Genomic DNA, 26,811 nt, shown 5'->3' with positions numbered 1-26,811 from the left:
TCAGGTTGAGTATGTAGTGTTTGACCTTTGTCTTCAGGAACATAAACCACCAGGGTGATAATAGCTTAATACTGGACCTGGTATTCTGAAGTTGACGCAACATGGAGAATGCTATCCCAGACTATGACATCAGTCACCTTGGTCAGCACCTGAACACAGAATAGGGATTTGTGGATTTTTGTGGTGTGTTGCAGTCTTCTGGATGTTGGTGAAATTCTGAGGTTATTTAAGATTTAGTATTCCTACCTCATATCTGCATCAGACCATCCTTAGAAAGAACCATAAAATTTGTATCTGCATCACACCATCCTTACAACAACCATAGACTTTGTATTGTCCCTTTGTTTTGTTAGGTTTGTGGTGACCGGGGTCCACTAGCATTTCCCCAAAAAGGTCCATTTAATAAATAAACGTACAGGTAGACAAAGCAACACAAAGTAAAAGTAGAGCAGGGCTTGACATTAACTTTACCTGGTAGCACTGGTGTTCCCAACTTTAAAAAGTTAGGAGCACCCACCGAAAGTTTTCATGTTGTCTTTTCAGCTCTTCAAACTTTGAGCGTGTGTTAGCTCACTGTCATGTGACCATGGAGCGCAGTGAGTCACAGATAATATTAACTAGTGCTGTCAGTTTAACGTGTTAACGGCGTTAACGCGAACCCAAATTATCGCGCGATTAACTCTCTTTTTGGCCTAGCAAACTTTGTAGTTTTTTTCCACACGCTGTTGCAACAACTACCGACGTTAGAAAAACTACAACACCACACCGGATCTACCTAGACCGGAAACAAAACAACAGGCACGCCACACACACTTGTTTGGCTTGCGAGCCGGCTAAAGAGTAGTAGCAGAGCCCGTTTACGGATATTAGACATTCTCTGGTAGTAGGCTAACGTTACGTTTTGAGTGGATGGCGAGCGCGAGACGCCGAAATGTATAAGATCCTGAATTGAAAGTTTACTTTTAAAAAGTTGCCAAATGGTTCCATTGAAAAGACCAAAGTGATCTGTGTGTTTTGTCGTTGTAAACTGAGCTATCATCGCAGCACGTCCAGTCTGAAATACCTGTTGATGGCCAAGCACACAGCTGATGCGAATTCTCCACCCCCTCGTCAAAGCCAGGCGATTGCAATGTTGTTTTAAAAAAATATATATATTTGCACGAAGCAATCCAAACCACTTTTTCAAAAAGAAAAAAAGAAATCAAGGGACAAAAAGAAATCAAGGGACATTTAGAATAGATAATGTGCGAATAATTGTGATTAATCGCGAGTTAACTATGACATTAATGCGATTAATCACGATTAAATAATTTAATCGTTTGACAGCACTAATATTAACCAATCAAAATGGTTGCAGTTTGAAGTACTTTAAGACAAACTGAAGATAAGAGCACAGACAGTAAACCAACAACAGCTCAGAGGCTGTGCTCCCAGTTGACCACCACACGCTGCTCTTCCAAAGGAAAATATTTTTACCTGAAGGGGCACATACTTGCCAGACAGAAATACAAATGACAGCATTATGATAAATTATCAAATAAATGGCTCCTACAGACTTGTTGACCTCATATATCCACACCACCACAAAACACCATCATCCTCACTTCCCCAAACCCACTCTTCCAAGCACACCTGTGGACTGGGTTAGGGATGAGCTGGGATGAGTCTTGTTCGGGAGGTAGGACAAGGATCAGGACAGCCCGCTCATCCCAGTAGAGGGAGTAGGAGAGGTCTCTCTCAGCATCTCTGGTGTCACCTCCAGCCTCACGCCCTTTGACCTCTCTGTCTGCTCTCTGCCCCCTCCTGCTGGTGGGAGGGGAACTCTCGGTTGTGACTGTTTGAGGGAATCTTAGGACACAGACAGAGATGCCAAACGGTTCGACACTGCCCTGATGTTGATTGGCTGTTTCACTCATCTTCTCTCTTGCCATTTTCTTTCTTTCTCTTTTCTGCTCCTTCCTCCCCCTCTTCCCCCTCCCCCTTTTCACTTTCTCGTCACACTTACATTCTCATTGCCTCGTTCTTTTGCTCACCTACAACAAATACTCACACCCTCATTTTCTCTTTCTCTCTCTCTGTCTGTCTGTCTGTCTGTCTCTCTCCACCCCTCCCCCCAGCCTCTGGTCAGTCTATCTGAATGGATCCCCCCCCCCCCTCCTCCACCCCCCCCCCTCCCCCCCCACCTACCAAGCTCTGTTTCACTCATGGTGTTTTTCTCATTGCTCTCTGTCTCCCTCTCCTGCCTGTTGTCCCGGCAACCCTGTGGCGGTCAGCTTCTGGCCGGGATGATAGCTGAGCCTGCTTTTCTCTCTGAGTACACTATCTTTGCTCTGGACCAATCAAAAAGACCCAAAGTGCTCCAGGTTGTCAGTGCGGTGAGTTGGCGCAACTTTACGCCCTCCTCCTCCTCCTCCTGCTCCTCCTGCTCCTCCCTCGTTCCTGCTGTGCTGTGGGACCAGGCAGCGGAGGAAGGCCCTAGCAAGGACTGCTTCCACCCCACTCCGTCTCTCCTTCCTGTTTCCTTTGGAGTGTGTTCTGACGGCATCCAACCCTAACCCTGCATCTAACCCTGGGAGAGTGATGTGTGACGTGGGATTGAAGCTTGTGTTGCTTTCCGCTGTGCGCACGTCTGCATCCCCTGTCCCCTAGCTGGGCGGTCTGGGCCTGGGCGGTCCGGGCCCGGGGGGTCCCTGTAGCCGCGTGCAGAGAGAGGCCAGGCCTCCCCAGGGCTTCTCCTCTCTGGTCTGATTGGTAGGAATGTCCTTTTTGTCTCCCCCCCTCCATACACTGTCCTAGTTTCTTTCTCTCTCTGCCTCTCTCTCTGTCTTTTTCTGTCTATCTCTCTCCCTGTTTCTCTCTCTCCCTATCTTTCTGTCAATGTCTCTCTCCTTCCCTTCCCCCTCTGAGTCAGTGTGTTGAAGATGTTCCTATATGTGCATCTGTCTCTGTTTGCCTTCAGTTGTTAAATTAGAAGCTTGTCTTGGTCTCTTTACATTTACACATGTGTAGTGAGTGGTGACCTACGCACCTGGTGTAGAGAGACTTACATTCCTGGTAAAGAGAGACCTACACACCTGGTGTAGAAAGACATGCACATACCTGGTTAGAGAGACATACGCATACCTGGTATAGAGAGACATACGCATACCTGGTATACCGAGACCTGCACACCTGATATAGTGAGACATGCACATACCTGGTATAGAGATACATACACACCTGGTCAGGAGAGACCTACAAACCTTATATAGAGAGACATGCACATACCTGGTATAGAGATACTTATACATAACTGGTATAGAGAGACATACACATACCTGGTATAGACAGACCTACACATACCTGGTATAGCGATACATTCACATACCGGGTATAGATACATGCACATATCTGGTATACAGAGACATACACATACCTCATATAGAGAGACCTGCACATACCTGGTATAGAGATACATACACATACCTGGTATAGAGATACATACACATATCTGGTATACAGAGACATACACATACCTCATATAGAGAGACATACACATACCTGGTATAGAGAGACATACACATGCCTAGTGTAGAGAGACCTACATATCTAATGCTAATCCTCTGGATGTCTGATCTTCTCCCAGCAAACCCCATCTTTTTCATCATCATCATCATTAACATCTCTAGCTGCTTTAATCACACTGGTCTTAGAAAGTTAGGTTAATACTTTGGTCTAAGTCTTATAGCAAGGCTTATTCCTAATGTCAGACTAATTCCCAAATTGTAGTTAATTGCAAAAGCTAGGCAAATTACTTAAACTCTCAACACTAAGTCAAGTTTAGGCTAAATCCCAACGCTAGGCAAATTACCAACTCTAGGCTAATTTCAGAGTCAATGCTTATTCCCAGTGCTAAGCTAATTCCCAGCTTTTGGCTAATTCCGACTGCTATGCCAATTCTCAATGCTGGTGGGTTTACACAGACAGAGACTGGTACTGTCTCACCACAGGAGGAGACGCTTTAACCAACATGTTTAACAACTTAACCTGCCAGGAATGCTCTTCCTCTTACACACACACACACTATCTTTCTCTTACTCACACACACACACACACACACACACACACACACACACACACACACACTAACAAACACACTTATTCAGTCATTTAGCAGACACTCTTATTCTCACACACATTCACTTTCTTACACACACTTGCTTTAAAGGGAGCAGCCCTGCCAGTGAACTTGACCTCTATCCCCTGGCTGGTCCTCTCCCTGATTTTCCCTGTTTGTTATTAATGGTTTGTACGTCCTGACTTCTGGATGTCCCGGAGAGATGACATCAGAGTTTACTTATAACCCCCATGCCTCTCCTGTTGTGCTCGCAGTAGCGCTCCCCACTATGTTATATTTAACTATCTTTACCCTCAAACCCTGCTCCCCTACCCCCTGCCTCTACACCCTGCCCCCCCTACCCCCATACCCTGACCCCTCAACTCCTCTACACCCTACCCCCCATACCCTGACCCCTCAACTCCTCTACACCCTGCCCCCCCACCCCCCATACCCTGACCCCTCAAATCCTTTACACCCTACCCCCCATACCCTGACCCCTCAACTCCTCTACACCCTGCCCCCCCACCCCCCATACCCTGACCCCTCAACTCCTCTACACCCTGCCCCCCCACCCCCCATACCCTGACCCCTCAACTCCTCTACACCCCTCAACTCCTCTACACCTACCCCCCATACCCTGACCCCTCAACTCCTCTACACCCTACCCCCCATACCCCCCCATACCCTGACCCCTCAACTCCTCTACACCTACCCCCCATACCCTGACCCCTCAACTCCTCTACACCCTGCTCCCCATACCCCCCCATACCCTGACCCCTCAACTCCTCTACACCCCTCAACTCCTCTACACCTACCCCCCATACCCTGACCCCTCAACTCCTCTACACCCTACCCCCCATACCCCCCCATACACTGACCTCTCAACTCCTCTACACCCTACCCCCCATACCCCCCCATACCCTGACCTCTCAACTCCTCTACACCCTGCCCCCCCTACCCCTCATACCCTGACCTCTCAACTCCTCTACACCCTGCCCCCCCTACCCCTCATACCCTGACCCCTCAACTCCTCTACACCTACCCCTCATACCCTGACCCCTCAACTCCTCTACACCCTGCTCCCCATACCCCCCCATACCCTGACCCCTCAACTCCTCTACCCCTCATACCCTGACCCCTCAACTCCTCTACACCCTGCCCCCCCTACCCCTCATACCCTGACCCCTCAACTCCTCTACACCCTGCCCCCCCTACCCCTCATACCCTGACCCCTCAACTCCTCTACACCCTGCCCCCCCTACCCCTCATACCCTGACCCCTCAACTCCTCTACACCCTGCCCCCCCTACCCCTCATACCCTGACCCCTCAACTCCCCCACATCCTGCATCCCCTACACTCTGCCCCCCCTGCATGCTGCCCCTCTCCATACCTCCTGCTGACACCTCCTTCCCCAGCAGTTCTAACCTGGTTCCTGCCATCTTCAAGGCAGGCCTGGTGGAGGGCACTAACCCGGGGCGGCACCCTGCCATGCTGGTCTCCCTGCCCCACCTCACTGGTCTTACCCCTCTTACCCTCTCTTACCCAGGTTGACTCCCCCGCTTCTGGTGTAGGTGTGAGGTCTCCCAGAGGAAGCATCAATGGAGATGGGGGTGCTTCTCCTCAGGTGAGGCCCCCAGTAAACACGCACGCTCACACGCTGGGATGGCATAGCTGACATGCAGCACAGAACAGCAACCCCTGCAAACCTCCGCGCCTAGACGCATTAGTTCTTTAGGCTGCATCAAACACCTCCACGCCTAGACGCATTAGTTCTTTAGGCTGCATCAAACACCTCCACGCCTAGACGCATTAGTTCTTTAGGCTGCATCAAACACCTCCACGCCTAGACGCATTAGTTCTTTAGGCTGCATCAAACACCTCCACGCCTAGACGCATTAGTTCTTCAGGCTACATCAAGGGATCGCTGGTCCGAAAATTTGTTTTGTGCCATTACATCTTTCCAATTGCGACGATGAACCACCTTAAACAAACAAGCCATGGCTGGACTCTCATGCACCATGTTATTATCGTCTTGCATCTTTAATTTGTGGCAAACTGCGGGTAACCTAGCCTATATAAGTTATGTGATTATTCTGTAAAATGAGGGTCTGCGCTGTGTTCTTAAGTTGGCAGTAGCCTAACACCAGACAAGGAAACCGACTGAGGACTACCCAACTCACTTCCTTTTTAATGTATTCTTTCAACTGGATATAACTGAAAGCACTTCATATTAAGATGTATTTTCAGTAGTATGGTGACTGAAAGGTATATGTCATGTATAAAAAAATAAATAAATGACTAAATGTAAATGTCATGTTATAGGTCTTTAGGGTTAGGGACCGTGAGGTTGAGTCCCGGCTGAGGTGGCTTCTGCTAAACTGCATTTCATTGTCTTGAATTACAATATTTTATTGTAAGTCTAATATGATATAAATAGTCTAATATTCTTAGTAGGCGACAGTGCCCAATTATAATTACATTGTTAATAGTAGATTAACCAGATTAGCTGGCATCAAAGGATTAGCCTGGCTCTGCCCTCCTACGTACTTCCGCTCAATTTGGATTTTGCTTCTGTACTAGGTCTGGGAGTTTGGTTTTGAAGTCGGTTTTCAGAAACACATTTTTTGTAGGTCCAATCAGCGAACAGAGGGAGTGGCTGAGAACGATGATGTTGATGTCCTGCACTAGTTAAGTCATGGCGGCGGAAAAAGATGCCAGCGAAGCTATTCTGCAGTTGTGGCAACGCTGCCGAATATCCATAAGTTAAAGCCGGAGCAAGAACATGCTGAGTTTTGTTGGTGGCCATGATGTTGTGGCCCTCCTCCCCACGGGGTTCAGGAAAGTTTGATTTACCAGATACGGCAGCTAGCTATGTTACGGTAGTGGTGAAGGAGTTGGCTAAGGTGAACGCTAGCGATTGGTTATGGCAGATCAGAGTGGCTCTGGGCAGATACAATAGTTTTAAACTTCAACAGAGTAACCGCCTTCAAGGAAGTTAACGCTTGTCAATGGAGCGATCCCAGACCCTCTTTACAAATGAAATGTACGAGGGTCTGGTTAGGACCAGGCTATAAGAGGATAGCTGTAGACCAGAATTAATTATGTCATTACCCATGTAAAGAACAAATGCGTTTTATAGATATCCTTCTTAAGGCCGGTTCACACCAAGAAAGATAACCATAAGTATCCAGTTTAAGAATTGTTCTACATTTAAACAATAACAAAAGTCCACACCACAATGATAACAACAACTATATAGCAGAACAATATCGTTGGGATCACTTTCAAAACGATTCTTTTCCATCTGATGAACAATAAAACACTCACAACCAATAAGTATCCATCTGAACTGAAAGTGCCCGCGTGTTTGAAATGGAGGACAACAAGCTAACTGTCAAGATCGGTGTGGACGCAAATATAGTTATTGTTATAGTTATAATTGTCGTTATCGTCCTTGGTGCGAACAAGCCTTTAGGATCAGTGATTCCTTGATGTAGCCAAAAGAGCTCATTAACAATCTGTCTGTATGCCTGCCTAGATATCTATCTAACAGTTAGACAAAGTGTTAATGTTGCGTAGGTGACTTTAGTCTGTAATGCATTACATTTAGCTGAATGATTGAAGGGCTAGACATCAAATATTAAGGAAATAGTCACCGACAAACAACACGAACATGAATGACAGATTGACCCAAAGCCTGTTTATTTTCCAACAACAAGTAGGGAAAACTGGCTTGGCGCTTCTAGTGTTGAGGCTGTTCATCATGGCACAGAACGTATTTAGAAACAGCAATCCCTTGTTGTAGGCTAGCACACACACATGCTCCTCCCACACACACCGGCTCCTCACACACACACAAACTCAAACATGCTCACACACACACCCACACACAGGCCGACGTGCACATTGACAGACTCACTCATACACAGTAACATATCCCTGCTCCCCCCTGTGGCCCCAGAGGGCCGAGCCCCAATCGCTGGCCCAGAAGCTCCTGAAGGTTCCCTCAGTGGAGTCCCTGCTCCGCTCAGCCGGCCGTGCCGAGGGCCTGTTCCGCTCCGCCTCCCGGGAGTCCCTTCCCCCCCTGGGGGAGGCCGAACCCCCTGCCTACGACCCCCCCTCTGACCTGGAGAGCGAGGCGGAGGAGGGGGAAGGGGGTGAGGGGGGTGAGGTGTCTAAGGAACATCAGTCTCACCGTCTGGCCAGACTGGAGAAGAGCCTGGGCAAGTACAGAGTGAAGTACTCTGAGGTGAGTACACACACACCATACACACTGCACACACCATACACACTGCACACACCATACACACTGCGCACACCATACACACTGCACACACCATACACACTGCACACACCATACACACTGCACACACCATACACACTGCACACACCATACACACACACACCATACACACTGCACACACCATACACACTGCACACACCATACACACTGCACACACCATACACACTGCACACACCATACACACTGCGCACACCATACACACTGCGCACACCATACACACACTGCACACACCATACACACACTGCACACACCATACACACTGCACACACCATACACACTGCACACACCATACACACTGCACACACCATACACACTGCGCACACCATACACACTGCACACACCATACACACTGCACACACCATACACACTGCACACACCATACACACTGCGCACACCATACACACTGCACACACCATACACACTGCACACACCATACACACTGCACACACCATACACACTGTACACACCATACACACTGCACACACCATACACACTGCGCACACCATACACACTGCACACACCATACACACTGCACACACCATACACACTGCACACACCATACACACTGCACACACCATACACACACACCATACACTATACACACTACACAAGACATACACACACCATACACACTGCACACACCATACACGCACACCATACACTATACACACTACACATGACATACACACACCATACACACTGCACACACCATACACACTGCGCACACCATACACACTGCACACACCATACACACACACCATACACACTGCACACACCATACACACTGCACACACCATACACACTGCACACACCATACACACTGCACACACCATACACACTGCACACACCATACACACTGCACACACCATACACACTGCGCACACCATACACACTGCGCACACCATACACACTGCACACACCATACACACTGCACACACCATACACACTGCACACACCATACACACTGCACACACCATACACACTGCACACACCATACACACTGCGCACACCATACACACTGCGCACACCATACACACTGCGCACACCATACACACTGCGCACACCATACACACTGCGCACACCATACACACTGCGCACACCATACACACTGCACACACCATACACACTGCACACACCATACACACTGCACACACCATACACACTGCACACACCATACACACACACCATACACTATACACACTACACAAGACATACACACACCATACACACTGCACACACCATACACGCACACCATACACTATACACACTACACATGACATACACACACCATACACACTGCACACACCATACACACTGCGCACACCATACACACTGCACACACCATACACACACACCATACACACTGCACACACCATACACACTGCACACACCATACACACTGCTGACACCATACACACTGCACACACCATACACACACACACCATACACACTGCACACACCATACACACTGCGCACACCATACACACTGCGCACACCATACACACTGCACACACCATACACACTGCACACACCATACACACTGCACACACCATACACACTGCACACACCATACACACTGCACACACCATACACACACACACCATACACACTGCACACACCATACACACTGCACACACCATACACACTGCACACACCATACACACACACACCATACACACTGCACACACCATACACACTGCGCACACCATACACACTGCGCACACCATACACACACTGCACACACCATACACACACTGCACACACCATACACACACACACCATACACACTGCACACACCATAAACACTGCACACACCATACACACTGCACACACCATACACACTGCACACACCATACACACTGCACACACCATAAACACACACCATACACACTGCACACACCATACACACACACCGCACACACCATACACACTGCACACACCATACACACTGCACACACCATACACACTGCACACACCATACACACTGCACACACCATACACACCGCACACACCATACACACACACACCATACACTCTGCACACACCATACACACACACACCATACACACTGCACACACCCTGCATCTCTCTCCCTCTGTCTCTCTCTTTCAGCTGGTGACAGCGTACCGTTCAGTGCAGAGGGATAAAGAGAAAACCCAGGTAATTAGCATGTTAGCTAACAGCTCCACTCCTCCTGCAGTTAGCATATTAGCTAACAGCTCTACTCCTCCTGCAGTTAGTATGTTAGCTACCAGCTCCACCTTTATGCGGCCTAGCGTGTAATCAGTGAGGGTTAAGTTTGCTGATGTTACACTACTTTCCTCAGGTTATCCTCAGCCAGAGTCAAGACAAAGCCTTGCGAAGGATAGGAGAGCTGAGAGAGGTGCTCTACAATCCTGTCTGGATCTGCTTGCCTACCTCCTGCCTGGCTCTCCTTTCATCTCTCCTTTAGTCTCCTCTCTCATTTCCTCTCCTCTCATCTCATCTCTCCTTTCCTCTCCTCTTTACTTCCCTCTCCTCTCATGTCTCCTTTCTTCTCCTCTCTTCTGTCCTCTCTCATCTACTCTCATCTCTCTTATCACCACTCATCTCATCCCCTCCCATCTCTATCCTCTTATCGCTCATCTCTCCTCTCTTCTCTTCTCTCATCTCTCCTTTCCTTTCTCATCTCTCTTTCCTGTCGTCTCATCTCTCTTCTCTCATCTCTGCTCTCCTCTCATCGCTCCTCTCTTCTCCTCTTAACCTCTTCTCTCCTCATCTCTCATCTCTGCTCTCCTGCCTCACTTTGTACACCTGTGTGTAAATATAAACCTGTGTGTGTAGGAGCTTCAGATGGACCAGCAGGCTAAGAAGCACCTGCAGGATGAGTTTGATTCTGTGCTGGAGGAGAAAGATCAGATGATCACAGTTCTGCAGACACAGGTAGTGTTTGTTGTTGTGTGTGTTATCTAGACTGTGTGTGTTATCTACACTGTGTGTGTGTAATCTAGAGTGTGTTTGTTATCTAGGGTGTGTGTGTGTTATCTAGGCTGTGTGTGTAATCTAGACTGTGTGTGTAATTTAGACTGTGTTATCTAGGCTGTGTGTGTATTATCTGTCTGAAGTGGTGCGTGTGTGTGTGTATGGATGTGTGTGTGGGAGGGAGATTGTGTTAAAAACATTGATTTACTGAATATTACTAATTGTTTTATAGTGAACTCCCATCAGCTCGAACATACATACCCCCCAGCAGACATGTTACATTCAGTTGTAACACACATACCTCCCAGCAGACATGTTACATTAAGCTGTAACACACATACCTCCCAACAGACATGTTACATTCAGCTGTAACCATAGAGTTAACATAACTAGAGACAGCTACTTCTGTCTTCCAAGATGGCGTCCCCATTCATTTCTATGAAAGGTGCTCAGTGGCACAGTGAGGCAAGCGAGAGCGCGAAATGGGCTGCGCCATCTTGGAAGACCGACTTGTCCGGTCTTGCGCAGAAGCTTGTCCCTAGCTCCGAACTCGTGCATGCTTGCAACTAGCTGTATACGTCATACTTTGCGACAACCAGTCGCGAGCTTGTGAGCTGGAGCTAAGGCATAGCAGAAAACTTTCAGAATGTGGTACAAGTCCGATCAAGAAGCAGATAGCCTACAGGTGAACGTTACGAAGATCAATACTATTAGTACTGTAGTATTATACGTGCAGGGCTATACGTTGTTCTTTTTGCTTTGTATTTATAGTTTGCCTGCTGTATTGTGTCGGATAAATAAACTGTAAACTTATACAGTGAGTCCAATATGTATTTGATCCCTTGCTGATTTTGCCGGTTTGCCCACTAATAAAGACATGATCAGTCTATAAATTTATGATAATATGTATTCAAACATGGAGAGACAGAATATCAAAAAAAATATCCAGAAAATGAACCTAAGGAATATATATTAATTGATTTGTATTTCATTGAGGGAAATAAGTATTTGATCCCTTAGTATTCATTAGGAGTTCTGGCTTTTACAGACCAGGTAGACACTCCCAATCGACTTGTTACCTGAACTGAAGCCACCTGTTCTCACTACTCACTCGTGTGAAAAACACCTGTTCACAGAATCAGACAATCAGACAGATTCCAAACTGTTCACCATGGGGAAGACCAAAGAGCTGTCTCAGGACCTCAGAGTCAGGATTGTTGATCTCCACAAAGCTGGAATGGGGTACAAAAAGATTAGCAAGGTGTTGGATTTGAAGGTAACAACCATTGGTGCAATTGTAAGAAAATTTAAAAAGCATAACATGATCATCAACAGACCTCGGTCCGGTGCTCCTAAGAAGATTCCACCTCGTGGGGTAGCAATGATTCTGAGAACGGTCAAAAATCATCCTGCAACCACTCGGCAGGAGTTGGCAAATGACCTGAAGGCAGCTGGGACCACAGTTTGCAAGGAAACAATAGGCAACACTTTGCGCAGCAATGGGTTAACATCCCGCAGTGCCCGAAAGGTACCCCTTCTCAAAAAGGCACATGTGGACGCGCGCCTTAAGTACGCCAATGATCACCTGAAAGATGAACCAAGTTATTGGGAGAAAGTTATGTGGTCGGACGAGACCAAAATTGAGCTTTTTGGCCTCAATTCTACCCGTCATGTGTGGAGGAAAAAAAATGCTGCTTATGACCCCAAGAACACTGTGCCCACCGTCAAGCATGGAGGTGGAAGCATAATGTTTTGGGGGTGTTTCTCCGCCAAGGGTACAGGGCCACTTCACCGCATCACTGGGAAGATGGATGGAGCCATGTACCGTACAATCCTGAAGGACAACCTCCTCCCCTCTGCCAGGAAGCTGAAAATTGGCCGTGGTTGGGTCTTCCAACATGATAATGACCCGAAGCACACAGCAAAGGCAACAAAGGATTGGCTCAAGAAACATCACATCAAGGTCATGGAATGGCCCAGCCAGTCACCGGACCTCAATCCGATCGAAAATCTATGGAGGGAGCTGAAGGTCAGAGTGGCCAGGCGACAGCCCACCAACCTTCATGATTTAGAGAGGATCTGCAAAGAAGAGTGGGCCAAAATTCCACCTGGTGTGTGTGCTAAACTTGTGGTTAACTACAAAAAACGTCTCACTGCTGTGCTTGCAAACAAAGGCTTTGCCACTAAGTATTGAGTGTGTTTGGCCAGAGGGATCAAATACTTATTTCCCTCAATGATATACAAATTAATTAAAATATATTCTTTAAAGTTATTTTCTGGAATTTCTTTTTGATATTTTGTCTCTCCATGTTTGAATACATATTATCATAAATTTATAGACTGATCATGTCTTTATTAGTGGGCAAACCGGCAAAATCAGCAAGGGATCAAATACATATTGGACTCACTGTATATCTGGCTCCGTCGTTGTTCTAGCTTTGCAAAGCAAGCTAAATTAAGCCTATAGGCTACCTATTATAATGATGATGAGTGATGTTTACTATTACTAACTTATTGTTAATGCCATCGTTGTGTGTTGACATAAGTTGACAAGTTATAACAATATAACAACCATATTGTGGCTATCAGACATGATTTATTCATATTCGTCTTTGCTCCAGAATAACATGTCAACAATCAATAATGACACCGTAACATGCCACAATATTACAACAAATTATACTATGCTATAATTACGTTTGTCATGCCGTGAGCATAATAGCGTTCATTACAAAATGGTTAAATCTGCTTTAAAATAACGGACATAAACTCTACAAACAACCGCCATGTATGTGTGCAACCATTTGTAAAACGTGCTACAATAAAGGCAAATGTAGATTATCAAGCCCTTTCTCCTTGTTCTCATTCAGCTCAGGTAAATCAGCGATTTGCTGATGTTCCCTTTTGTGCTCGTCCCCTGTTCGTATCCGCGAACACGTTTCCAGGCAACTTTTCTTTACGTAAGCAGATAAATGGGCTGCTAGTTTAGCCATTTCAGATTGTTTTCAAACTTGGCAAAACTCAGGAAAAATTATTCTATGAAAAAGCTAGTAGTATGAGCCAGGTTCGAGAATCGAACTAAAATTAATGGGGGAGATAATTTTAGATATGTTTATTTGTTTATTTGTTTATTTGAAAGGATCCCCATTAGCTGACGCTGAAACGACAGCCAGTCTTCCTGGGGTCCAAAAAGTACATATAAAAACAGTAATCACAATCCCAATTACTCGCAATTACTTATGTTGACTGGAGTTAATAGAATAAAAATGACCGGACGAGTCGGGTAGAAAATCGGAAATGCAATATCACCTATATCCACCGGGGCTGTTGCCTCAAGCCGAGAGGCGAGGGGTGGGGGCTTGGCTGTAACACACATACCTCCAAGCAGACATGTTACATTCAGCTGTAACACACATACCCCCCAGCAGACATGTTACATTCAGCTGTAACACACATACCCCCCAGCAGACATGTTACAATCAGCTGCTTTAAATATAAAATGTAGAAAATATAAAATGTAGAAAATATACACTGCAATAACAATGCAAAATGCTACACCTAAACCCATCACTAGGTGTCACTATTAAGGGGGTTATAGAATGATTTTATAGGGTATTTCACACTGTTCATTAAGGTCTCTGAATAGGGTATGTAACATTGGTTGGGCTAAGGTTTTCTCCCTTTTATGGTATGCTCATGAATATTTAGATGAGCTGCGCGCTGATTGGTTGTTTTACAATGAGGGAAGCTGCGGAGCAAAGACGTAACATATCCAAACATGCATCGTGAATTGTAGATTTACGTGACAACAACAGGTTATTTATTTGAATGAATCACAGTCAGGAAAATAAAATAACATTAGCCCCATTGCCGTCGTCGTCATCTACCGCTTGTCCGGGGGTCGGGTCATGGGGGCAGCAATTTAAGCAGGGAGGCCCAGACTTCCCTCTCCCCGGCCACTTCCACCAGCTCTTCCTGGGGGACCCGAGGCGTTCCTAGGCCAGCCGAGAGACATAGTCCCTCCAGCGTGTCTTCCCCGGGGCCTTTTCCCAGTGGGACGTTCCCAGAACACCTCACCAGGGAGGCGTCCAGGAGGCATCCTAATCAGAGGCCCGAGCCACCTCAGCTGGCTCCTCTCGACGCGAAGGAGCAGCGGTTCTACTCTGAGCCCCTCCCGGATGACCGAGCTTCTCACCCTATCTCTAAGGGAGAGCCCGGACAGCCTGCGGAGAATTTTGGCCGCTTGTATTTGCGATCTTGTTCTTTCGGTCACTACCCATAGTTCGTGACCATAGGTGAGGGTAGGAACGTAGATCGACTGGTAAATAGAGAGCTTCGCCTTTCGACTCAGCTCCTTCTTCACCACGACGGAGTGATGCAGAGCCCGCATCACTGCGGACACCGCACCGATCCGCCTGTTGATGTCGCGCTCCATTCTTCCCTCACTCGTGAACAAGACCCCGAGATACTTAAACTCCTCCGCTTGGGTCAAGATCTCCTCCCCGAGCCGGAGATGGTACTCCACCTTTTTCCAGTCGATAACCATGGCCTCAGATTTGAAGGTGCTGATTCGCATCGCAGCCGCTTCACATTCAGTTGTAAACCGCTCCAGTGAGAGCTGAAGGTCGCGGCCCGATTAAGCCAACAGGACCATATCATCTGCAAAAAGCAGCGACCCGACCCTGAGGTCACCAAACCGGACCCCCTCAACGCCCTGGCTGCGCCTAGAAATTCTGTCCATATAAGTAATGAACAGAATCAGTGACAAAGGGCAGCCCTAGCGGAGTCCAACCCTTATCGGAAACCAACCTTCTCCGGAAACAAGTTCGACTTAATACCGGCAATGCAGATCAAACTCTGGCACCGGTCGTACAGGGACCGGACAGCCCCGATCAGGGAATCCGGTACCCCGTACTCTCGGAGCACCCCCCACATGAGCCCCCGAGGGACACGGTTGAACACCTTTTCCAAATCCACAAAACATTTGTAGACTGGTTGGGCAAACTCCCATGTACCATCCAGGGCCCTGTACTAAGAATCAAGATTTGGCTGAACTTCAGGTTCAACCCAGGGTTTTCTGTACTACGACGGTGGATTACTTGTTACCGGGGTAGATCGCCATGGTAACATATGCTAAACCGCTAACCTGGTCGGGAGCAGGTTAAGTTGGAGATCATAGATCAACCGGTATAAAAACCCCGCCCACTAACTCATTCTTGACAATAATGTCGTCACCGTTCATAGAAGATCCTGTGGAGCTTGGTGCACGGACAGTCAGAGGTGCGCTCAGATGAAACAGAACATTTAGAGACAGACAAAACCCTCTCGCATTCCCTCATGAGTATCTTTCTAAAAGATATAGGTTCTTAGCAGCGGGAATTACGTATATTGCCAGCTTCTTGAGCCGTATGTTGCCAATGCGACACATTGAAGCTGTGCACTCACAGTCCCACCGACTGTATGCATATCGTTATTTCGCTATGAGTACTTTTATAGTGTGGGTGATGCAGAGAACCTGAGCAAGAACACGGTCTGCTGTGCAATTTGCAACAGATTTTCTTTAATGACTGTTTTCACCATATTCTGATTAATGTAGTGATGAAAAATAGATTTCAAAGTGCCCTTTGTAAAAACTTTGGACTCTAATATGTTGACAAAATGAAACAAGGTTTTTCACTCAATGTTCTGATTTCCGTTCTGGGAATGTATGCAAATGATATCATATTTTACAACTTTTTGCTCATTTAAACATACATTTACAGGAAACTAGTAATGAAAACAATATTTGACCTAACCTACTATTAGTTATCAACTGGGGAGGTTTCATGTTGATATATTATCCCTAATCACTGGGGTGTCTCCCCTTAACCCATTCTGTTGTCCTTGGATTGCTTTGAGCCATTTTCTAATCATTTCCATATTAGAAATTTGTTTTTTTTCCCCAATCAAAACCTTTCAAACCAAAAAGAACAATGGGTATCTGTACAAAGCTCTTCACAAGTAATACATAAATGATCATTTCAATACTTTCATAGAATTTTGATGTTTCATTCACTTTTATAGCATTTTTCAAAAATAATAAATAGGACATTGAAAGAGATAAGTGTTGAAAACCCCCAGAAAATATTCAAAAGGCACAACAAGAAAGCCACAAAAATGTGTTGTCCTTTCCCTAGGAACACAAAAAAATATGTCAGTGTAACTAAGTTTAGTGTCATTCATTCAGTCAATTACTATCTCTTCTCATATTCGAGTTTTTCTGTCTCCAGCCTTGTTTTTTTTAATTAAAAGCCTCTTATAATCGAGCTCCAGGGTTTTTGGCCCCTCACATTGTCTGCTCCAACCTGAAACAAAAGAACATTGTCCCTTTCCGAGGCACACTTGGTCAACGTTGAAGGTGTCCATTTGACTATTACAAGGTTCATTGCTTATACTTTGTGTCTTTGTCTTGGCTTTGAAGTGGAGGCCCTAGGCTTATGTTGAGATCACCACCATTAGCAAGTCATAACAGACACTTCAATCACAGCCACACGTTCACACACACTCACCATCTGTGTTGCAAGTGGTAAATACAACTCAAAAATGTACCCCCAAAATGAGCAGGCAGACACGGTTTCCTGATCATCTAGGACCTCCACTTGAGTAAATGGTATATTGGATCAATATTCAGCAACCACATATGGCATACATACTGGCCTATGACTATTAGTTTCACTGTTACCTCTGTATGGCACAGTGGGACAACAGTCACTGCAGAGAACAGTAAAACATTTCACTCCTGCAATATTCATAAATAATTGTTGAATGAACATGGTCACATAGATTACTTGAAACATACATATGCCTGGGCTTCCAACCTGCTGCCACCAGGGTCTGAAGAAATGCCCCCTTCCACTCCTTCCATCATGGGGTGACCCTGATAGATATCCTGAAAAAGGGACTAGTTCAGGCAATTCAGCCTTGTACTTGTTGGCCTTAAAATATGTACAAGTATTGGCTTACCGTTTTGAATTATGGTTTTATTTTTTATTTGCTCCCACAATCGTTTGCCACTGCAGGGTTGCCACTGCATGGTTGCAATTGAAATAATACAGCAACAAAAGTTTAACGTTGTGGAATGCACACTTGTAATTATGATCACATCAATAATCCATGTAGCTTACGCATTTACAGCGTCTGCTATTTTCTGCCAGATTGGCAGCAGCGACTTTGTTGAATTTTGCCTATATTATATGTCTGTATTCTTGATATGATTGTATTACGATATTTCACGCAGGAGGAGCAGACAAAGTTTGTAAGATTGTCTGCTCCTCCTGCGTGAAATATGCGGCTCTTGTTTCGTCCATGTTTGCGATTGGACATACGTTCAAACACCGCCCCTTTATGTGAATGCGCACGTCTCTAGATTGGAAAGATCTGGGTTGAGTTAGAGAATTGATAACCGTCGTCGTAGTACCACTTATCGTGACTGCGATTGTTAGGCTTCGCGTAGCCGGGTACCTGAAAGTAATCCAGAGCATGTCGATCTTGATTCGTAGTACAGGCCCTAGGACTCTGCGGAGGGTATAGAGCTGGTCCATTGTTCCACGGCCAGGACAAAAACCACATTGCTCCTCCTGAATCCGAGGTTGACAATCCGACGGACTAGGGCTGCACGATTATGACCAAAATGATAATCACGATTATTTTGATCAATATTGAGATCACGATTAATTATCACGATTATTTGATGATTTTAACCTAATCAAATTTTATTGTCACAATGCATTGTACCTGCATAATGGATGTGAATAAAACTCAAAATTTACCATCAATAAAAAACAAATACATAGGGCTTGACATTAAGGCTTGTTCGCTTGTCCGGGACAAGTGGATTTTTTTGTAGGGCAAGTGGAAGAGAAATTTACTTGCCCTACTGGACAATTTAAAACTCACACAAAATAAAATGCCACGTTACTTTATGTTATGTTCCACTCATTACGTTTATTTTACCGATTTTATTTAACTGAATTCTGCATTAGCAAAACACAGATCTGTGTTCGCTCGAGTGGCTTAGTCCTAAGATCTCTACAGACCTTGCAGCTCATTTAATGCTCAACAATTGAACGGGGGCTTATTACTTGAAAGAGGAATTGGAAAACTGTGCCTAGCTCAAGTAGGCTAATGGCTAAGAACATAACATTTCAGAATAATTTCAGTAAATCAAGCAGCGCTGCAAGACCCAGTTAAATGTTATACAGCTAGCAAACTAACGTTAGCTAGCATCGCTAACGACATTGGCTAACTCAACTTCGATCTATCCTCTGTATTTGCAAGCTATGTAAACTCCTACTGTATCTAAAATAAGGCTTTAGGGATTAGCGAAGGCAGGTCGCAGGTAGTTTTTTTTGTTTTCTTTGTTAAAATAGCAGCCTTATGACCGACTGCTATCTTTTGCAGAATTTTCCTCACGTTACTCTTGTCTGTAACTGTTTACATCTAGAAACTGAGCTGCATGGTGCAGGGAACAACTCTGACTGGCTCATGGAGGCACGGGATCAGACTTTAGGTGTATTTGACTCCATGCAGCGCCGCAGCCGGCTGCAGCCTGCAGATTGGAGAAAGAGTTTACCATAGCCCAATACATAAAATGACAAATTTTCCAACTTAATGAGACGTTTATAACTCCTCCCCGACAGCAAGCGGCAACTCTCGCTGGTCGTTTCATGCAGCCACAGCCGATGTCGAACGCACCTATTGGTTTACGGAACGCTAGATTGGCTTTGCAAAAAAAACATTTGATACGGAGTGTTCTATGAACGGAATGACGCAAATTTGATCGTGGGAAGCCGAAATCAAGATCGTGATTAAAATTCAATTAATCGTGCAGCCCTACGACGGACCCTCCTCTCCAGAACCCCTGGATAGACTTTCCCAGGGAGGCTGAGGAGTGTGATCCCCCTAAAATTGGAGCACACCCTCCGGTCCCCCTTTTTAAAGAGGGGAACCACCACCCCGATCTGCCAGTCCAGAGGCACTGTCCCCGATGTCCACGCAATGTTGCAGAGTCGTTTCAACCAAGACAGCCTTACAACATCCAGAGCCTGAAGGAACTCCTGGCAAACCTCATCCACCCCAGGGGCCCTGCCACCGCGGAGCTTTTCAACCACCTCGGTGACCTCAGCCCCAGAGATAGAAGGGCCCCCCCGATGTCCCCAGACTCTGCCTCCACGTCGGAAAGCGTGTTGGTGGAATTAAGGAGGTCTTTGAAGTATCCCTTCCACCGATCCAGGACGTCCCCGTCGAGGTCAGCAGCGCACCATCCCCACCATATACAGTGTTGACAGAGCACTGCTTCCCCCTCCTGAGTCGCTGGATGGTGGTCCAGAACCTTTTTGAAGCCTGGTCAGAAGTCATTCTCCATGGCCTCACCGAACTCCTCCCATGTTTTTGCCTCCTTGAACGCCAAAGCCACGTTCCACTTGGCCTGCCGGTACACATCAGCTGCCTCTGGAGTCCTACCGGCCAATAAAGTCCGATAGGCCTCCTTCTTCAGCTTGACGGCATCCCTCACCTCCGGAGTCCACCACCGGGTTCGAGGGTTACCGCCGCGACATGCACCGATCGCCTTGCTACCGCAGCTCCGGTCAGCCGCTTCAACAATGGAGGCCCGGAACGTGGCTGGACTCAATCTCCCCGGCTCCCCCCGAGACATGATCGAAGCTCTCCCGGAGGTGGGAGTTGAAGCTCCTTCTGACGGGGTTCTGCCAGCCGTTCCCAGCAGACCCTCACATCACGTTTGGGCCTGCCAGGCCTGACTGGCGTCCTCCCCCACCATCAAAGCCAACTCACCACCAGGTGGTGATCAGCTCCACCCCTCTCCTCACCCGAGTGTCCAACACATGCGGCCCCAAGTCCGACGACACGACTACAAAGTCGATCGTCGAACTGAGACCTCGGGTGTCCTTGTGCCAGGTGCACATATGGACACCCTTATGCTTGAACATGGTGTTTGTTATGGACAAGCCGTGTCTAGCATAGAAGTCCAACAACAAAAAAACGCTTGGGTTCAGATCGGGGGGTCCGTTCCTCCCGTCTCACTGGCAATGCCCACATGAGCATTGAAGTCCCCCAGGAGGACGAGGGACTATCCGGGACTCTTCCAGCACCCCCCCCCCCCCAGAGACTCCAAAAAGGGTGGGTACTCTGAGCTGCCGTTTGGTGCGTAAGCACAAACAACAGTGAGGACCCGTCCCCCCCACCCAAAGGCGGAGGGAGGCTACCCTCTCATCCACCGGGGTGAACCCCAATGTACAGACGCCAAACCGAGGGGAAACAAGTATTCCCACCCCAGCTCAACGCCTCTCACCAAGGGCAACTCCAGAGTGGAAGAGAGTCCAGCCCCTCTCAAGGAGACTGGTTCCGGAGCCTATGCTGTGTGCGTCGAGGCGAGGCCGACTATATCTAGCCGGAATCTGTCTACCTCGTGCACCAGCTCAGGCTCCTTTCCCACCAGCGAGGTGACGTTCCACGTCCCTAGAGCTAGCTTCTGCAGCCGATGATCGGACCGCCAAGGCCCCCGCTTTCGGCCGCCGCCCTTCTCACACTGCACCCGACCCCCATGACCCCTCCTGCGGATGGTGAGCCCACTGGAAGAAGGTCCAACGTTGTCTCTTCGGGCTGTGCCCGACCGGGCCTCATGGGAAAAGGCCCGGTCACCAGGCGCTCGCCATCGAGCCCCACCCCCGGGCCTGGCTCCAGAGGTGGGTGCCCTGGTGACCCACCTCCGGGCAGGGGCAACTGAGAACCATTGTTATTTTTCTTCATGGTAGGTTTTTGAGCCACGCTTTGTCTGGTCCTTCGCCTGGAACCTGTTTGCCTTGGGTGTCCCTACCAGGGGCATAAAGCCCCCGACAACATAGCTTCCAGGATCACTAGGACACGCAAACCCCTGCACCGCTGTAAGGTGGTGACTCAGGGAGGGAAGCCCCATTGCCAATAAAATAAATTATCCCACATTCTAGCTATGCTAGATACAGGATACGTTAGCATTGCTAATAACTGTTAGTGACAAAATCATACTTACAGCTTGCGGTTGTGATGAGCATACGGTCGGATGTGTATGTACATTTTGGGCCGTGACAAAGGTACAGACTAGAGCCAAATAAGGTGGAGCCACTGAGTTGACGTCAAGTCGTGGCTTTTTTGGAAACCGCCCGTTTTACAGCGGTAGTTTCAAATAGTGATATTTGCATAGGAAAGAGGCATCAATGGGACCTGAGGTTCTCTGTATGTTCATTTTACCCACCGAACTGTCGTTATTCAAGTATGACAAGGTAAACTCGGTTTACCATTCTACGACCCCTTTAAATAATACATCTTAATTCAAATGCCTTGAGGGAAGAACAAATATGTATGTAAGTATATATCAAATCAAGTAGATTTTTATCTGTATGTCGTACTCTGTGGACCCCAGGAAGAGTGTTGGATGTTGTCATGGTGTCCTGAAACAGTCCTCCATCCTGACCTAACGTGTGGTTCCTCATGGCAGGTGGCCCTGATGAAGAAGCGCCTGCAGGGGGCTGCTGGAGGAGCCATGACACAGGACAGTGAGCCATCCCTGGGCCAGGAGACTGCAGACCCTACCTCCCCCCAGATCCCCTCCAGAGACCCCGCTGCAGACCCTACCTCCCCCCAGATCCCCTCCAGAGACCCCGCTGCAGACTCAGGGGCCAGTGATGGTGAGATCGGTGTTGTATGTGTGTGTAACTGTGGTGAGTGTGCGTAACTGTGGTGTTTGACTGTGGTGTGTGTGTAACTATGGTGAGTGTGTAACTGCACTCCACCCAGCTGCTAGTGCAAGCACTGGTCCTCTCCAAGTTGGACTACTGCAACTCACTGCTCACTGGTCTCCCAGCATGTGCAACCCACCCTCTTCAGAAGATTCAGAACGCAGCGGCCCGCCTGGAGATGCTCCTCATCTCTCTCCACTGGCTACTCATCAATGCCCGTATCAGATTCAAACCTTCCGAGCAGTGAACAGGGCTGCACCCGACTACATCAAGTCTCTCCTGCAGCCTTACACCCCCACCCGTCACCTACGGTCTTCTTCAGACAACCGCCTGGTGGTCCCACCGCTCAAGACTGCCCGGTCCCAACACAAGCTCTTCTCCTGCCTGGCCCCCCAATGGTGGAACCAGCTCCCCACCTCCATCAGGGACACTGACTATCTCACCTACCTTCAAGAAAAGGCTCAAGATGCACTTGTTCCGGGAGTACAACGGCACTTAAGAATGCTTGCTTGATTGGACCTGATGTTCGTTTCCGCCTGGATCACAATTACTCTTATTGAGAGACTTGTTGCTCTTGTAGGTTAGTTATAACAAAGTTAACTCTTGAAATCTTGTACTCGCTGTGAAATATTTTACTGTTGATTGTTCCTCTACAGGTACAGTCTTGCACTTTTTGGGGTTCATGTTGTTTTAATTTGTAACTTGTATAACTGCATGCTCTAATGGGTCTTCCCTTTGGCACTTGTTTAGTTTTTCACAATGTATGCTTCATGTTTTGGCTGCTTGCAGTGTTTGGGACTACCTCGTTGTTATGATCAGTGACCTATGCTCTTTTGTAAAGCTCTCTCTTGGAAGTCGCTTTGGATAAAAGCGTCTGCTAAATGCATAAATGTAAATGTAAACTGTGGTGTTTGACTGTGGTGTGTGTGTGTGTGTGTGTAACTGTGGTGTGTGTGTAAACGTGGTGTGAGTGTGTGTGTAACTGTGGTGTGAGTGTAACTGTGGTGAATGTGTGTGTAACTGTGGTGTTTGACTACGGTGTGTGTGTGTGTGTAACTGTGGTGTGTGTGTGTGTAACTGTGGTGTTTGACTGTGGTGTGTGTGTGTGTGTGTAACTGTGGTGTGTGTGTGTAAACGTGGTGTGTGTGTGTGTAACTGTGGTGTGTGTGTGTGTGTGTGTAAACGTGGTGTGAGTGTGTGTGTAACCATGGTGTTTGACTGTGGTGTTAACGTCCCGTCCAGCAGGGGGCGATGGGGGTCCAGGCCAGACCTTGCAGGCGCTGCAGAAGAGGGTGAAGAGGCAGGAGAACATCCTCCAGAGGTGCTGTCGCCTCGTTTTCAAATCTCCTTGTTTTAAAGTCACCTTGTTTTCACTTCTGTGTGTATACCATCTCCTGTGTGTGTGTGTAACCTGTCCTGTGTTTGTGTGTTTCCTCCTGTGTGTATGTCTGTGTTTTTAACCTGTTCTGTGGGTGTGTGTGTGTGTGTGTGTAAAGGTGTAAGGAAGTGTTGAGGACCCATCAGGAGCGCAGTGCTCAACTGGGCAGTGAGAACGAGGTTCTGCAGCAGCAGCTGCAGGAGAGGCTGCAGGAGCTGGAGAAGACCAAGGTAGGTCCTGCTGGGTGTGTAACCGGATGGTCAGGTGTGTAACCGTGTGGTCAGTTGTGTAAGTGTGTGGCAGTGTTGGGTGTGTAACCATGTGGTCAGGTGTGTAACAGTGTAGTCAGGTGTGTAACAGTGTGGTAGTGTTGGGGTGTGTAACAGTGTGGTCAGGTGTGTAACCGTGTAGTCAGGTGTGTAACCGTGTGGTAGTGTTGGGTGTGTAACAGTGTGGTCAGGTGTGTAACAGTGTGGTCAGGTGTGTAACCGTGTAGTCAAGTGTGTGGTAGTGTTGGGTGTGTAACCGTGTGGTAGTGTTGGGTGTGTAACCATGTGGTCAGGTGTGTGACCGTGTGGTAGTGTTGGGTGTGTAACAGTGTGGTAGTGTTGGGGTGTGTAACCATGTGGTCAGGTGTGTAACCGTGTAGTCAGGTGTGTAACCGTGTGGTAGTGTTGGGTGTGTAACAGTGTGGTCAGGTGTGTAACAGTGTGGTCAGGTGTGTAACCGTGTAGTTAGGTGTGTAACCGTGTGGTAGTGTTGGGGTGTGTAACAGTGTGGTCAGGTGTGTAACCATGTGGTAGTGTTGCGCGTGCAAAATTTTGGTCTACCCCCACCCATGAAAAGAATCCTAGGAAAAACACCGGTGTGTGGTAGGGTGACACTGGTGCCAGTGCAGTTTGTCACAACACAATGCAACCTTGTCTGGGATTGGAAGAGATTTGGGTGGAGCTGTGTGTGTGTTTAGCTGTGTGTGGGAGAGTGTGTGGATGGAGCAGGGAGTGTGTCTGTACATGTGTTTGGGTGGGTGTGCGTGTGGATAGAACTGGGTGTATGTGTATACGTTTGTGTGTTTGTCTGTATCTTTGTGTGTGTGTGTGTAGATGCGTGTGTGTGTGTGTGTGTAGATGAAGCAAGTTGTCTGGGAACCAGATTTTTCCTGTGACAAGAAGAGCAGAGGGTTAGTGTTAGAGCAAAGGTTAACAGCCTCGCTAAATAGCGTGGAAGCTCCTTGCCCTACTCATCATCTCTGTCACACACACACACACTGACACAGACAAACGTAGCGTTATTAGCACCATGGCCAACCCACAGATTGCGCGCGCTGTGATACTTCAGTTTACGTCATATTTACGAAACATGTAAGTCATCGGGTAATCAGCGCCTTTCTCCGCCCACTATACCATACATTGCGAGCATTTAAACGCGCAATTGAATGGGCCTCCTTCTCTCTTTCTACCATGGATCAGCCACCAAAGTCGAAAACAGCGATGACTGTTGAAATGATCCTGATGCCAATATTTATATTTGTAATGTAGCGAGGAGTTAACAACTGCTGGAATGGAATGTGAACGCTGAGTCAATCCAATGTAATCTTTGATTTCTTCCAGAAACTGTAATATTGCATGGCTGCTTAATCTGTAACGCGTAATGATTTAGTGTTCACTCAATTCAAAAAGTGTGATCCTTGTGGTAAAAATCCTTTGGCCTTGGTCTTAGTCTTGCTCGGGTTACGTTTCACCAGGAGGCATATGCGCATCCTGGTTTACGCCTGCTTTTAAAAAGCGTAGAATTTTCAAAATAGAGGTGCGCTGTCACAGGCGTTTTTTGTACATACCGCGGAATACTTAATTAGGCGCACTTAACGCATCCCCTCCCATCTTTTTATGGGAAACTCCCACTTTCCCCATGACCCTGACGTGAATGCGTATGCATGACACAAAAAATGCAATTTGCCATTTCTAGTTCCCGCAACAGGCAGTCTGCGCTTTTACCTCAGTGTCGCACATCCCACTCAGGTTTTCCTTAATCAATTTACTAGAAACTAAGTGTGCGAGCGTCTTGTCCCACGCACTGTGTTTCGTTTGTTGGTAACGTTTTCACGTGAATTCTACACACAGTTTTATAAATGAGGCCCCTGCAGGGTCTCTTTGTGTGGATTAGTGTGGGGCTGGCTTGGTCAGTGTGTGGGTCCATGTGGAGCCGTGTGGGGCTGGCTGGGTCCATGTGGAGCCGTGCGGGGCTGGCTGGAGCTGTGTGGAGCCGTGTGGGGCTGGCTGGAGCTGTGTGGAGCCGTGT

General features: G+C 47.4%; 1 protein-coding gene across 7 annotated transcripts in view; it reads left to right on the top strand.

Moving 5' to 3' along the window:
• The window catches only part of golga4 (golgin A4), a 93,752-nt gene that overhangs the window by 18,559 nt on the left and 48,382 nt on the right, over positions 1-26,811 (top strand). For 5 of the 7 annotated variants that reach the window (XR_014768900.1, XR_014768898.1, XR_014768902.1 and 2 more), the window contains exons 3-11: positions 2,274-2,375; positions 5,647-5,724; positions 8,062-8,349; positions 10,516-10,563; positions 10,730-10,786; positions 11,227-11,325; positions 22,895-23,084; positions 24,378-24,456; positions 24,632-24,743. Coding sequence is in view for 2 of the 7 variants with exons in the window: in XM_084710137.1 (XP_084566263.1) it covers positions 2,274-2,375; positions 5,647-5,724; positions 8,062-8,349; positions 10,516-10,563; positions 10,730-10,786; positions 11,227-11,325; positions 22,895-23,084; positions 24,378-24,456; positions 24,632-24,743 (1,053 nt within the window). In the remaining 5 variants the exon portion in view is untranslated. The remainder of the gene's footprint in view (positions 1-2,273; positions 2,376-5,646; positions 5,725-8,061; positions 8,350-10,515; positions 10,564-10,729; positions 10,787-11,226; positions 11,326-22,894; positions 23,085-24,377; positions 24,457-24,631; positions 24,744-26,811) is intronic. The other 2 variants (XR_014768899.1, XR_014768901.1) reach the window with 2 other exon arrangements.

This window comes from Hypomesus nipponensis, chromosome 11 (assembly GCF_054491055.1).
Source record: "Hypomesus nipponensis isolate SF chromosome 11, ASM5449105v1, whole genome shotgun sequence".
NCBI classification, from domain to species: domain Eukaryota; kingdom Metazoa; phylum Chordata; class Actinopteri; order Osmeriformes; family Osmeridae; genus Hypomesus; species Hypomesus nipponensis.
Note: the sequence above shows the minus strand (reverse complement) of the source record. Positions and strands in the feature narration are given on the sequence as shown.